Source organism: Bos javanicus, chromosome 8 (assembly GCF_032452875.1).
Source record: "Bos javanicus breed banteng chromosome 8, ARS-OSU_banteng_1.0, whole genome shotgun sequence".
Lineage (NCBI taxonomy): Eukaryota > Metazoa > Chordata > Mammalia > Artiodactyla > Bovidae > Bos > Bos javanicus.
Window position 1 is genome coordinate 84,587,025 of NC_083875.1, and position 14,994 is coordinate 84,602,018.

A 14,994-nucleotide genomic window follows, 5' to 3' on the forward strand; every position below is an offset into this window, starting at 1 on the left:
AGAAAAGAGAGGGTTCAGCTTAACACTTTAGGTAATGAAGTTGAAGATGGAAGCTAAACAGTCTTTTAAAGAGGACAGTCAACTTTGGGTGCATGTCATAAAAAGCACAAATGATCATAAAGTATTTCAACTCCCCTTTAAAAAACTAGTTTTTTAAAAAAATTCTACTTAAAACAACAAACTATACCTTCCATTCAGTAGAGTATCGCATCACAATTGCTCGGCACTGACTGTTATACTCTGCAATCCCCAATTTGGCTACATCCTCTGGTCCTCTGATTCCCAGGGTCTTATCAATTTCATATTCCTGAAAATTTGCATTAAGATTGTTAACATCCCTGCCCTATGACATAAATGCAATTCAACAAAGCTAGAAAATAAAAGGGATTTAAAAAAATTAGTTCTCAGAAAATCTATAGAGAAAATGAACTGTACATACTATTATAGAAATAAAGTTGAATAATATCTGATTATAGTAAAAATTCGTATTTTAACATATTATATATTGAAATATAATGCTTATTTTAAAATATCAGAACATAATATGGCTGATGACTCAAACATACCACAGGTAAACCATGACAATCCCAGCCAAATCTTCTGTCAACGTGAAACCCACTCTGGTGAGCATATCTTGTAACTATATCTTTAATTGTCCCTGCAAGTATATGTCCATAGTGAGGCAGTCCAGTTGCAAAAGGAGGCCCATCATAGAAGGTAAATCTAAGAGGTAAGAAAAATTTGTTGTTACTTTAAAATAGACAGCAAAAACTAAGACAGCATTTTACTATAGACCGCAACTCTAACAGTAGAGTCTTTGGGGAGAAGAAAAGCTGCAAGGCTAGGAAACTCAGACATAACTGATTAGATATCTACTGGAGGCCTTGCATTCAAAAAGGCTAATTATGACCATTTGGAGAGACCTGCATTAGACCATCCATTCTTCATTTATTAGTTCTATGATCTAAAGGAAATTATTCATCCTGCTCGTAAGTTAGATTATCTGTAAAATAAGCCAAAAAACAGCTATTATAAGGTTTTTTGAGCAGAAGAGACACATGATAAAAACAGTAATTAAAGAAAAGACTGGTTTTTAGGTGAATGAAGACTAGAGGTAGGAAGAACCCCAATAGGAAGCTACTACACTCTGCTTGTCTAAATGCTTAAATGAGAATGGTAATAATAAGAAAAGTGGAAAGGAAGAGACTTGACATATAAACTATTTGGAAGACCTCTTTAAGAAACTAAATCTACCTCTAGTAATTAAGAACTCATTCATTCAACATATATCTACTACTGAGATATATAAAGAGGTAGGAAATTCTGAAAAATGATTATTTTTAGACTATACCTTTACCAAAGAAATTCACATACTTTGGCCTATGTTTTGATTGCTTTAAGCATTCCTGGAAACAATTAAAGTCAGACCAAAACTGCAAGATTTTCTCTTCTTCAGCAGGAAAACTGATGTTTTCTGGAACTTGTTGAACCATTTTTGTCACTGCAAGAGAAATCAAATTTTTTATTCTCAAAGGAGAAGTCGAGGAATAACAGAGTACCATACATTAAAATGAACGTTCCTATCACTAGCCATGATACTACATGGTACTTTAAACTTTTTAAAGGTAAAGTTCACATACCATAAAGTTCACCCTTTTAAAGTGTACAATTCACTTTTGCCTTTTTCTTTTTAAAGTATATACACAAGACTGTGCAACCACCACCACTCTCTAATTTCAAAACATTTTCATCACTATTCCCTCTTCAGCCTTCTGAAAAAATGCAAACATTAGCAGTCATTCTCCATCCTCTTCTTCACTAGACTTCTGGTGAATGTTCTGCCTTCTTTCTAGATCTTCCTATTTTGGACATTTCACATAAATGAAATTACGTATATACAGACTACTGGGCCTGGCTTCTTTTACTTAGAATTATGTTTTCGAGGTTCATCCATGTTGTAACACGTACTCGTACTTCATTTTTCATTTACGGCTGAATAATAATTCATTTTACAGATATGACACTTTTTATTAAATTCCTCAGTTCATGGACATTAGCATTGTTTTCACTTTTGGACAGGGCAGCTTTTATGTGGACGTAGGTTTTCAGCTCTTAGGTAAATACCTAGAAGTGAAACTGCTGGGTTATGGTAACTGTGTTCAACTTTTTGAGAAACTGCCAAAATGTGTTCCAAAGCTGCTGTGTCATTGTACATTCTCCTAGCAGAGAATAAGATTCCAATTTCTCTACATCCTCACTCCTTATTGTCCATCTTTGGATTATATGAAATCCTAGGTGGTATAAAGTACTATCTCACTGTGCTTTTGATTTCCATTTCCCTAATGATTAGTGATGCCGAGCTTATTGGTCGTTTTATACCTTCTTTGGAGAAATGTCTACTCATCTTTTGCCTACTGTTTAATTGAGCTGTCTTTTTACTGCTAAATTGTAAGACTTCTTTATACATTCTAGATATAAGCCCCTTATCAGTTACAGGATTTGCAAACAAAATTTTCCCATTCCACAGCTTGTTTCTTATTTTCTTCATAGTCTGTTTTTTGAAGCACAAACACTTTTAATTTTGGTGAAGTTCAGATTATTTACTGGTTTTGTTACTTGAACTTTCAGTGTCATATCTAAGAAATCACTACCGACAACAAGGTTGTGATGTTTTAGCTCTTATGGTTAGGTCACTGATCCATCTTGAGTTATTTTTGTATGTGGTATGAAGTAAAAACATATGGTACTTTTAAATTTCAAAATTTATATCCAATTCACACTCATTTATTCTTCAGCTACAGTATAACATTTAGTAATCACAGACCACACATTTCTTAAAAGAAAAGAAAACCTTGCCAATTGTAATGATACTAAAAATTCATTAATAATCTGAAAAAATAAATCTCAAAGTAGGTAAAATTCTTACCTACAGTCACTTTTGTCGAATCAACCTAATCTGAGGAAAACAGGCAAAACCTTAAAAAATGTTAAAGCTAAAAAGATAAGAATTACATTCAAATAATTCCAAGATTATTTTAATTTTACATTTTATCAATTGTGCTACTTACTCATGAATTTTGTAAAGGACAAACCCTATGCCTCTCTGATTTAGTGCCTACTGAGAGGTCTTAGTGTCTTTTTCAGAAGTTAACAACCTCATTCAGAAATACCTCATCAGTCTGGGTTTAACTATCTAGTGGTTTAACTATCTAATGAGCATCCTTGAGTCCATTTCTCCTCAAAGCCTATTTATTCTCACTTTATAATTTTAATAAGGTTGGTGATCAGATTTCCAGGCCAACATCAGATTACAATGGGATAGGAACGCTAATAATGAGAAAACAGAGAAGGCGGAAAACCTTAAGAACTCAAATAACAATCTGAGATAATTGACTCTAGAAGCTCAGAGATTGACATACTTCAACCAATTCCGAAAAATCAAAGCCTAAGCACCATAACTGAACTATGCCATAAAAATTTTTAATTAAAAAAAAAAGCTACGTATATAAAGCAATGGTAGAAATTATGGAATTTCAAAGATATAGTTCTCACTATGTTAACTCATTTTTATTCTATTTTATTTGACAGAGAATGTGAAGAGACAAACTAAAGGACTGACCACGAAATGGCAAATACACAAACTGATTAAAAATAAAATTAGGGAATCAAATTAAAATTATATGGAAATTCAAGACCAGGGAAAATTTAAATCATGCAGATCCTTGGTCTAAATTACCAAGATATGACTGTAAGCTTCCTGGCAGCCAAGACAAGGGATTAAAAACTCAAAAGGATATTGATTTTGCACATAAGTGAAAATCTATAGAAAATGAGATTTATGCCACAGAAGTCTGAGTCACACACGGAAATGAGTGATCTGTTTAATTAATATTTTTAACATTAGAAAAAGTTGTTTTTAAAGTTTGTTACAAGCAGTATTTCTCCTTTTGTCCCTTTTATTCATTTTTGAGATGTGAGAGTGCCTTTGAGTTTTATACAGGAAAAAAATAAGGAAGAACATGTGTGCCATTTAATTCTACTATCCATTTTCTGATTAGAGTAAGCCATTTGCATGCATGTGTGCATGCTAAGTCGCCTTAGTCATCCCCAACTCTGTGCGACCCTATGGACTGTAGCCTGCCAGGCTCCTCTGTCCATGGGATTCTCCAGGCAAGAATACTGGAGTGGGCTGTCATGCCCTCCTCCAGGGGATCTTACCAACCCAGAGACTGAACCTGCATCTCTTATGTATCCTGCATTGGCAGGCAGGATACATACTTACTACTAGAGCTACCTGGGAAGCCCCAGAGTGTGTGCCATTGCTGCTGCTGCTACTGCTGCTGCTAAGTCGCTTCAATCGTGTCTGACTCTGTGCGACCCCATAGACGGCAGCCCACCAGGCTCCCCCATCCCTGGGATTCTCCAGGCAAGAACACTGGAGTGGGTTGCCATTTCCTTCTCCAATGCATGAAAGTAAAAAGTGAAAGTGAGGTCGCGAAGTCGTGTCCGACTCTTCTCGACCCCATGGACTGCAGCCTACCAAGCTCCTCCATCCATGGGATTTTCCAGACAAGAGTACTGGAGTGGGGTGCCATTGCCTTCTCCGAAGAGTGTGCCATCAAATATTATTAAACAAAAGTTGAAAGGCATTTTGGATCTTCAGCTCTTGTTATAACTCACAGACTTTCAAGGATGGAGAGAGGCGTTAAAGTCTGTGCATTTACTGATGTAGTAGGAGTCCTATTGGATTAGTGACAACCTTATTAGAGGCCAGTTTAAACTTAAAGAGGTTATATCTGAAGACTAACAGATCTTCAGATATCAACACATTTATGTCTGTCACTCTTAATGCTCGTCAAGGCTGCTCCTATTAGTCCAGCATCTATAAAAGTTGACTGGAGTAGACTCATCAGCCCTTCCTCAGATTAAGGAGTCCAAATCTACATTTTAACAAGATCTGAGGGGATGAGAATGCACATCAAAATTTAAGTCCTTCTCTTAAACTGTTCTGTTATTTTATTTACCTGAACATTTTTCCTTTTTTTTTTTTTTTAAAGAAAATGAGAGTTAAGCTTTCTGTGAAGATGGCTTTAGAGTTTTATACAATTTCCAGTGAGCCTCTACATCTCCAGAGATTAAGAACCACTGCATCATTAGGCCAAATACAAAGACCCCATGTAATGGCACTGACTATTCGAGGAACTAAAAAGCCTCTTGATGAAAGTGAAAGTGGAGAGTGAAAAAGTTGGCTTAAAGCTCAACATTCAGAAAACGAAGATCATCATCTGGTCCCATCACTTCATGGGAAATAGATGGGGAAACAGTGGAAACAGTGTCAGACTTTATTTTTCTGGGCTCCAAAATCACTGCAGATGGTGACTTCAGCCATGAAATTAAAAGACGCTTACTCCTTGGAAGGAAAGTTATGACCAACCTAGATAGCATATTCAAAAGCAGAGACATTACTTTGCCAACAAAGGTTCGTCTAGTCAAGGCTACGGATTTTCCTGTGGTCATGTATGGATGTGAGAGTCGGACTGTGAAGAAGGCTGAGCGCCGAAGAATTGATGCTTTTGAACTGTGGTGTTGGAGAAGACTCTTGAGAGTCCCTTGGACTGCAAGGAGATCCAACCAGTCCATTCTGAAGGAGATCAGCCCTGGGATTTCTTTGGAAGGAATGATGCTGAAGCTGAAACTCCAGTACTTTGGCCACCTCATGCGAAGAGTTGACTCGTTGGAAAAGACTCTGATGCTGGGAGGGATTGGGGGCAGGAGGAGAAGGGGACAACAGAGGATGAGATGGCTGGATGGCATCACCGACTCGATGGACGTGAGTCTGAGTGATCTCTGGGAGTTGGTGATGGACAGGGAGGCCTGGCATGCTGCGATTCATGGGGTCACAAAGAGTCGGACACGACTGAGCGACTGATCTGATCTGATCTGATCTGATTCCAGGAAGTGTCATGTATCAGTGACCGGGCTATGGCGGCTGCTGAGGAGAAACAGCCCCCATGCATATATCACAGGATTGCTCTAGCCCCTCATATCCACTGGAGAGCTGTACCTGCACAACAGCATCCAGTAACCACAGGGCTTGTGGGTGAAAGTGGGAGCAGAAAGAGGAGGGGGATTAACCTTACCAGGTCATGCTCAGGGAAGCAATCTCCTCTTCTTCCTTTCAACTATAATTCAAGGTCTCCACTATCTTCCCTATTCCATGACTCCTGACCTCTTTAGCCTCAACATCCTGTTCAGCAATTTCTAGATACCCTCCTTGACCTTTACTTGTATTTTCCTCAACATATCTTGGAAAAGCACACCAAAAAAATTTAAAAATAAATCTCATGATCTTCTTTACCACACTTGCTCCCATTTTTAATATCATGTTCTAGTAGTTCCACTATTTCTTCCCATTACCTGAAATTTCTGAGTCACCTTTAATACAACCAGATGATCCCCACATCCAAAAGATCACCAAGTTACATGGGTCTGACTTCTAAGTCTTCTAATTTCTCTATTCCGTCTTCCTCATTCCCAGATTTTCATAACCTGTTACATTAAGTCAAATTTAACCCCAATGGTGGGTCCATCTCCAGTCTTTTTTAAAAACAACTTATATATTATTAACATATAAGCCAGAGAGGCATGCATTGGAGAAGGAAATGGCAACCCACTCCAGTATTCTGGCCTGGAGAAGCCCAGGGACAGAGGAGCCTGATGGGCTGCTGTCTATGGGTCGCAGAGTCAGACACAACTGAAGTGACTAAGCAGCAGCAGCAGCAAGCCAGAGATATACTTACGCAAATGTGTAAAATACGTACAAAGATATCAACTGAGCCACTTCTATAGACAAATATCTGAAAACAATTTAAATATCCATGAATAGGTAATAGCCTAAAATAAATTATGGTACACCAATACCACGCAGGCAGTAAAAATAATAAACCAAAATATGTAAGCATACATATTACTTAAACATGCTGAAAAACAGTGAGTCACAGTTGCTGATAGTAATTTATACTATATGCAAAGTATTATTTTCAAGTGATTAGAAAATATACATATATATACTAAGTTTATGTTTAAGCAATTTTGTACTTAATTTAGAAGGCTACCCACCAAACAATGGCTACCACCAAAGATTAGGATATGATGGGGAAAGTGTGAAGGAACAGATTTTTATTTACTTCATATTACTGTTTTGGTTATTTTTGAGTATGTCATTAACTTTATCAAGTTTCCCTGGTGGCTCAGAAAGTAAAGAATCTGTCTGCAATATGGGAGACCCAGGTTTGATCCCTGGGTAGGGAAGATCCCCTGGAGGAGGGAATGGCTACCCACTCCAGTACTCTTGCTTGGAGAATTCCATGGACAGAGGAGCCTGGCAAGCTACAGTCCATGAAGTCACAAAGAGTCGGACATGACAAGAGAAAAATAAATACTATATATCCTGCACACCACCTTCCTAATGGAAAAGTTCTGGAAGTACCATTTCTGTATTAAAAAAAAAAAAATCCAGTGGTTCCTTACTCCCAGTGGTTTCTGTTCAGGCTTTTCACTGGGGCACCATGATCTTACCTACAATTCCTGCTCCTGACCTTTTCTTTACTCTTACAAAACTCGAACTCCAAATTATATCACATTCTTAGATACTGCTGAGAAACAAAACTTTTGGCTGACATAACTGCTTTCCAGTTTCAGGCCCTTTCTCTTAAATACTCTAGCACTACTTAGCATAAATGTACTCTGCTCTATGGGAATTTACCAATCCACCTTTTTCAAAATTAAATATCCCCAGTCCCCAGAATCTGTTCCTCTCCTACACATCAAGGTTTATTTATATTGCATGTCTCTCCAATTCAACTGTAAACTTGTTGCTGGCAAAAGCATTTCACTAACCTCTTACTATTTTATGTCTTACTGTGTGCTTACACAGCCTAGGTGCTCAAAAATATTTAAACGAATCCCTTTGTCAGCATCCTTAGTGATACTCCTCCCAATTGATCTTCCAATCTATCCCACTCCATGGGCTTCTCTTGGCAAGAATGATTAAGAGGGTTGGCTTTGGAATGTGACGGTTTTGGTGCCACAACTTAGTTTGTGGCTTATAGGAAAAGTTATTCAACCTTTAAACTTCAATTCCATCATCTGTAAAATAAAAGTTGTAAATACTCGCAATGCTAAATCACAGCAATCACTTGCCATCTATGGAAACTATTACTACTTCTTCGTTCAGAAATGCTACTCTTACTGCCTTTGCCCAGTCACTAAATCATCTTTCCAAAAATAATTAGAGTGCAATCTACATTGAGCTGCCTCCTGTTCCCTATAATTCACTCTTTAATAATCACTTATGAAAAGGATATTTTGTCCACTATTTTACCGATAATTTTTAAAAGCTCATCTTATTTACTAAAATCCCTAAATCAATTGCTTTGCCTCTAGTTTCATCCTGCCTTTCTTCTCAGCAACTCCTGAATGAATGCAAAAACTAATACTGTCCCACCTAAAAAAAACCCTCATCTTCCTTCATGTATTCATTTCAAACACCACTTCACTAAAGAAAATCATAAATTCATAAGGCTGGAAGTTAAGCATCGTCTCCCACTTGTTCCTCACACGAAGCTACAGTGAATACAGCAATTCCTCATCTCCTGAACCACACACAACGTAAAATCCTGCTATACATTATACTACAGTCCTCTGCACCTACTCCTCCAGTTACTATTCATTTTCAGGGCCAAATCCACTGCAGTTCCTGAGAAGCCTTCTTCTCCCACCGAAGAACTGGTCCTCATCTGGGCCCCTGAATTATTGTATTAAAGACTGTTAGAGGGGAGACGCCGCGCTTACTTAGCAGCAATACCCAGACACCCAGCAATACCCAGACACCCAGCAATACATGCTCATTATGGGAACCTAAGACTTGATTTGTTCTTATGAATACCTAGACTTTCAACTAATTTCATCCACCTTCTGAACTTCTCCAGTGAGCCTGATCACACCAAATTCTCTGAGTCACTCAACGGCGCAAGTGTTAGTTACCAGTATCCCAGGCTGAAGCTGAGTAACTTGCAAGGTTTGTAACGCTCGGTCAAACCGCTGAGCCAGGATTGGTATCTGGTTGGATTCTTTCGCCCCATTTAGACCGTCTCCCAATCTTTTCCTTGGAAACGGATATGCACATACTAACCCACGGCCCCCAATAAACATTAAAAAAAAATTCTTGTGAACCAGAGGGGACCATGGGTCCCCGTGGGCAGGAAGGGGCGTATCTGAGGGGCCCGTGGGCAGTACAAGGTGACCTGAGGAGCCCCGCGGGCAAGACAGGGAGTACCTGAGGGGCCCCACGAGCAGGACCGAGCGTACCTTAGCGGCCTGCAGGACGGCGTAGCTCTGAAAGAAACGAGTCTATGTCTTGGCCGGGTGATGCAATGTCCACACAGCGTGAGGCTTAGAGGAAGAGCCCTGGGTTGCTACGGCCAATCAGAGCCCGGCATTTGACACCCATCAACAAGCCGGACGCCGATTGGCAACGTGGGCCCCAATCACGCCCACCGGCCTTTCCTAGGTGTGCACTGGGAAGCTTGCAGTATAGTCCCGGGCGTGACCGCTGTACCTTGCGTTCTTCACGCAACTAGGGCAATGGTGGAGGACGCGACCGTTTTATAAAACGGAGCCTGACTGGGAGAGGCACACAGGAAACATGTTGTGCATCTTGACAGGGCGTTGTTACACAAGATGTTTGCCTTCATCGGTGTTCACCTCACTACACGGAACAAATGTGCATTTCCCCACGGGTAAACCAAATGCAACGCTAGGGCCTCAGTTACGGTGTGGAGCCGTGAGTGCTCATTTTCAAGGCTGCTTTACTAGGCGATATTAAGGAAAGCAAGCCTAGACATTAAGGCAATATTTTTTTTTGGTGTAATGGAGACCTGCACCAAAGCACCTTGGAGTCTGCAAATATGCAGAGTCCTGGAGCAAAGACTAGGCTTGCTAAATCTCTGACATGGGTCACAAAAATCTCCCTGTGGGATGTTCTCAGGTCTGTGCAACTCTTTGCGACCCCATGGACTGTAGTCTGCTACGCTCCTCTGTTCATGGGATTTTTCAGGCAGAAGAATACTGGAATGGGTTACTATTATCTCCTTAAGGGGATCTTTCCTACCCTGGGATGGAACCTGTGTCTCTTGCATCTCTTGCATTGGCAGGCTGATTGTTCACCACTACCGCCACCTGGGAAGCCTATTTTAACACACATTCTGGATAATTATGTTCCTCACTAAAATTCTTGACCTGCCTATCTGAAGAGACCCTCTTATATCGCAGGGAAATACAGAGGCCACAGAACAGTCTGAGAGGAGCTGAAGCATTAGAAGTCAGTGCAGTTCACAAAAACCTTTCCTTTCTCCTTGAGTGCCATGCAGAGTTCTCATGAATTGTACTGCAGAAATAATGGTAAACAAACATACAGAGAGATATAACAAGAAAGGAAGAAAATGCCTGACAACCAGCTTTGTAAGTATTGCATGTTAATGTTTCTTGTATTGAAAACAAAATTATTTTCATTTTAGTCTGCTTTCTTATGTATTTTGAGTCTCCTCAGCACCCTTTGGGTATGTTGATTAAAAACCAAAGGGAATCCAAAGCCATGCAAAGGACAGTTGATCTCAGGATTGGAGCCTTGACAAATTGAGAGTCCCTCAGTGTATAACTGCTTAGTATAGCCAATAATATATCCCGGACTTGCTTGTGGGTGTCCAGGAGTCTCCAGTGGAGGCTTGGGTCGTGGTGGCCTGCTGCAGGGTTGGGGGCACTGAGTGTAGCAGTACATGCTGCTGCTAAGTCACTTCAGTCGTGTCCGACTCTGTGCGATCCCATAGACGGCAGCCCACTAGGCTCCTCTGTTCCTGGGATTCTCCAGGCAAGAACACTGGAATGGGTTGCCATATCCTTCTCCAATGCATGAAAGTGAAAACTGAAAGTGAAGTCGCTCAGTCATGCCCGACACTTAGCGACCCCTGTGGACTGCAGCCTACCAGGCTCCTCCGTCCATGGGGTTTTCCAGGCAAGAGTACTGGAGTGGGTTGCCATACATGCATGGGATCTTTTGAGGGAGGTCATCATTATCTGCATTACCTCCACTAGTTTGGTTTCACATAAATAGTAGGGAGGGAACACAGCTCCACCAGAGAAAACCCAGCTCCTCCATCAACAGAAAATTGGATTAATGATTTACTGAGCATGGCCCAGCCAATCAGAACAAGACCCAGCTTCCCCTTCAGTCAGTCTCTCCCACCCCAAAGCTTCCATAAACCTTGTATCATGTTCCATCAGAGGGCAGAAAGACTCAAAACCACAGTCACAGAAAACTAACCAAATTAATCACATGGACCACAGCCTTGTCTAACTCAATGAAACTATGAGCCATGCCATGTAGGGCCACCCAAGATGGATGGGTCATGGTGGAGAGTTCTGACAAAATGTGGTCCACTGGAGAAGGGAATGGTAAATCACTTCAGTATTCTTGCCTTGAGAACCTCATGAACAGTATGAAAAGGCAAAAAGATAGGACACTGAAAGATGAACTACCCCATATTGGGTAGGTGCCCAATATGCTTCTGGAGATCAGTGGAGAAATAACTCCAGAAAGAATAAAGAGACAGAGCCAAAGCAAAAACAACACCCAGTTGTGGGTGTGACTGGTGATGGAAGCAAGGTCTGATGCTGTAAAGAACAATATTGCATAGGAACCTGGAATGTTAGCTCCATGAATCAAGGCAAATTGGAGGTGGTCAAACAGGAGATGGCAAACGTGAACGTCAACATTCAGGAATCAGCGAATTAAAATGGACTGGAATGGGTGAATTTAACTCAGATGACCATTATATCTACTACTGTGGGCAAGAGTCCCTTAGAAGAAATGGAGTAGCCATCATAGTCAACAGCAGTCCTAAATGCAGTACTTGGATGCAATCACAAAACAACAGAATGATCCCTGTTCATTTCCAAGGCAAACCATTCAATATCACAGTAATCCAAGTCTATACCCTGACCAGTAATGCTGAAGAAGCTGAAGTTGAATGGTTCTTTGAAGACCTACAAGACCTTCTAGATCTAACATCAAAAAAAAAGATGTCCTTTCCATTATAGGGGACTGGAATGCAAAAGTAGGGAGTCAAGAGATAACCTGGAGTAACAGGCAAATTTGGCCTTGGAGTACAGAATGAAGCAGGACAAAAGCTAATAACGGTTCTGCCAAGAGAATGCACTGGTCATAGCAAACACCATCTTCCAACAACACAAGAGAAGACTCTACACAGGGACATAATCAGATGGTCAAAACCAAAATCAGATTGATTATATTCTTTGCAGCCAAAGATGGAGAAGCTCTATACAGTCAGCAAAAACAAGACCGGGAGCTGACTGTGGCTCAGATCATGAACTGCTTATTGCCAAATTCAGACTTAAATTGAAGAAAGTAGGAAAAACCACTAGACCATTCAAGTGAGATCTAAAGCAAATCCCTAACAATTATACAGTTGAAGTGAGAGATAGATTTAAGGACTAGATCTGGTAGGCAGAGTGCCTGATGAACTATGGATGGAAGTTCGTGACATTGTACAGGAGACAGGGACCAAGACCAACCCCCAAAATAAGAAATGCAAAAAAGCAAAATGGCTTTCTGAGAAGGTCTTACAAATAGCTGTGAAGAGAAGCAAAAAGCAAAGGAGAAAAGGAAAGATATACCCATTTGAACATGGAGTTCCAAAGAATAGCAAGGAGAGATAAGAAAGACTTCCTCAGTGATCAGTGCAAAGAAATAGAGGAAAATAATAGAATAGGAAAGACTAAAAATATCTTCAAGACAACTAGAGATAGCAAGGGAACATTTCATGCAAATATGGGCTCAATAAAGTACAGAAATGGTATGGACTTAATGGAAGCAGAAGATATTTAAGAAGAGGTGGCAAGAATAAACAGAACTGTACAGAAAAGATCTTCACAACCCAGATAAGCACGATGGTGTGATCATTCACCTAGAGCCAGATATTCTGGAATGTGAACTCAAGTGGGCCTTAGGAAGCATCACTATGAACAAAGCTAGCGGAGGTGATGTAATTCCAATTGCGCTATTTCAAATCCTAAAAGATGATGCTGTGAAAGTGCTGCACTCAATATAACAGCAAATTTTGAAAACTCAGCAGTGGCCACAGGACTGGAAAAGGTCAGTTTTCATTCCAATTCCAAAGAAAGGCACTGCTAAAGAATTTTCAAACTACCACTCAATTGCACTCATCTCATATGCTAGTAAAGTAATGCTCAAAATTCTCCAAGCCAGGCTTCAACAACACGTGAACTGTGAACTTCCAGATGTGCAAGCTGGATTTAGAAAAGGCAGAGGAACCAGAGATCAAATTGTCAATATCCACTGGATCATTGAAAAAGTAAGGGAGTTCCAGAAAAACGTCTACTTCTGCTTCATTGACTATGCCAAAGCTGTTGACTGTGTGGATCACAACAAACTCTAGAAAATTCTTCAAGAGATGGGAATACCAGACCACCTGACCTGCCTCTTGAGAAATCTGTATGCAGGTCAGGAAGCAACAGTTAGAACCGGACATGGAACAACAGACTGGTTCCAAATAGGAAAAGGAGTACGTCAAGGTTGCATATTGTCACCCTGCTTATTTAACTTCTATGCAGAGCACATCATGAGAAACGCTGGGCTGGAAGAAGCACAAGCTGGAATCAAGATTGCCGGGAGAAATATCAACAACTTCAGATAGGCAGATGACACCACCCTTATGGCAGAAAGCAAAGAAGAACTAAAGAGCCTCTTAATGAAAGTGAAAGAGGAGAGTGAAAATGTTGGATTAAAGCTCAACATTCAGAAAACAAAGATCGTGGCATCCGGTCCCATCACTTCATGGCAAATAGATGGAGAAACAGTGGTAGACTTTTTTGGGGCTCCAAAATCACTGTAGATGGTGACTGCAGCCCTAAGATTAAAAGGTAGTTACTCCTTGGGAGAAAAGTTATGACTAACCTAGACAATAAAGCAGAGACATTACTTTGCCAACAAAGGTCCATCTAGTCAAGTCTATGGTTTTTCCAGTAGTCAAGTATGGACATGAGAGTTGGACTATAAGGAAAGCTGAGCGCCGAATAATTGATGCTTTTGAACTATGGTGTTGGAAAAGACCCTTGGGCTGCAAGGAGATCCAACCAGTCAATCCTAAAGGAAATCAGTCCTGAATTCCGACTGAATTCCGACTGATGCTGAAGCTGAAACTCCAGTACTTTGGCCACGTGATGCGAAGAGCTGACTCATTTGAAAAGACCCTGATGCTGGGAAAGGCTGAAGGTGGAGGAGAAGGGGACGACAGAGGATGAGATGGTTGGATGGCATCACTGACTTAATGCACATGAGTTTGAGTAAACTCCGAGAGTTGGTGATGGATAGGGAGGCCTGGCGTGCTGCAGTCCATGGGGTTGCAAACAGTCAGACACAACTGAGCAACTGAACTGAACTGATAGCCAATAAAAGGACAGAAAAAAACTGATAGAATATGTGTAGGGCATTCCTGAGATAGTTTAATTAAGAACATTTAGCTTATTAACTAGAAGTTGGAATGTGTTTTAATTTTCACATTCCTCAAAATGCCATCTTGTTCATTTTATCATCTGTCTGGATAGGCCAGATTAGAGCAGAACAGAGGGTTTCCAGACAGATGTGTCCATGGGGAAAAAAGGTTGGGATTATAGGTCTAATTATTTTAAAATGATGTCTAAATTTAATGTCTAAAACTGAAAAAACAAGAAATCACAGTATAACATGTTAGGTAGAAATTCGGAAATAATGTCAGAAGAAACAAAATTTCTGAAAGTGCATATATCTGGGGAGCACGAATTGGGGATGCACAAGGCTACTTGATGTTACATTTGTCTACTCTGGAGATGGAGGGTATAACAGATTTAAACACGGCC

General features: G+C 40.3%; 1 protein-coding gene and 1 non-coding gene across 3 annotated transcripts in view; both read right to left on the reverse strand.

Annotated features, from left to right (window-relative positions):
• The window catches only part of IARS1 (isoleucyl-tRNA synthetase 1), an 81,259-nt gene extending 71,782 nt beyond the window's left edge, over positions 1–9,477 (reverse strand). Inside the window, exons 1-4 of one of the 2 annotated variants that reach the window (XM_061426194.1) lie at positions 9,370–9,477; positions 1,375–1,501; positions 567–723; positions 188–307 (exon numbers count right to left, since the gene is read on the reverse strand). In XM_061426194.1, the coding sequence (XP_061282178.1) occupies positions 188–307; positions 567–723; positions 1,375–1,493 (396 nt within the window). In that variant the 5' untranslated portion in view covers positions 1,494–1,501; positions 9,370–9,477. Of the gene's footprint in view, positions 1–187; positions 308–566; positions 724–1,374; positions 1,502–9,337 lie in introns of both variants that reach the window. The other variant, XM_061426195.1, reaches the window with a different exon arrangement.
• LOC133253555 (small nucleolar RNA SNORA84) lies at positions 5,962–6,094 on the reverse strand. The gene has a single exon (XR_009738343.1). It is a non-coding gene; the product is annotated as a small nucleolar RNA SNORA84 (small nucleolar RNA).
• Positions 9,478–14,994: the final 5,517 nt, after the last annotated feature.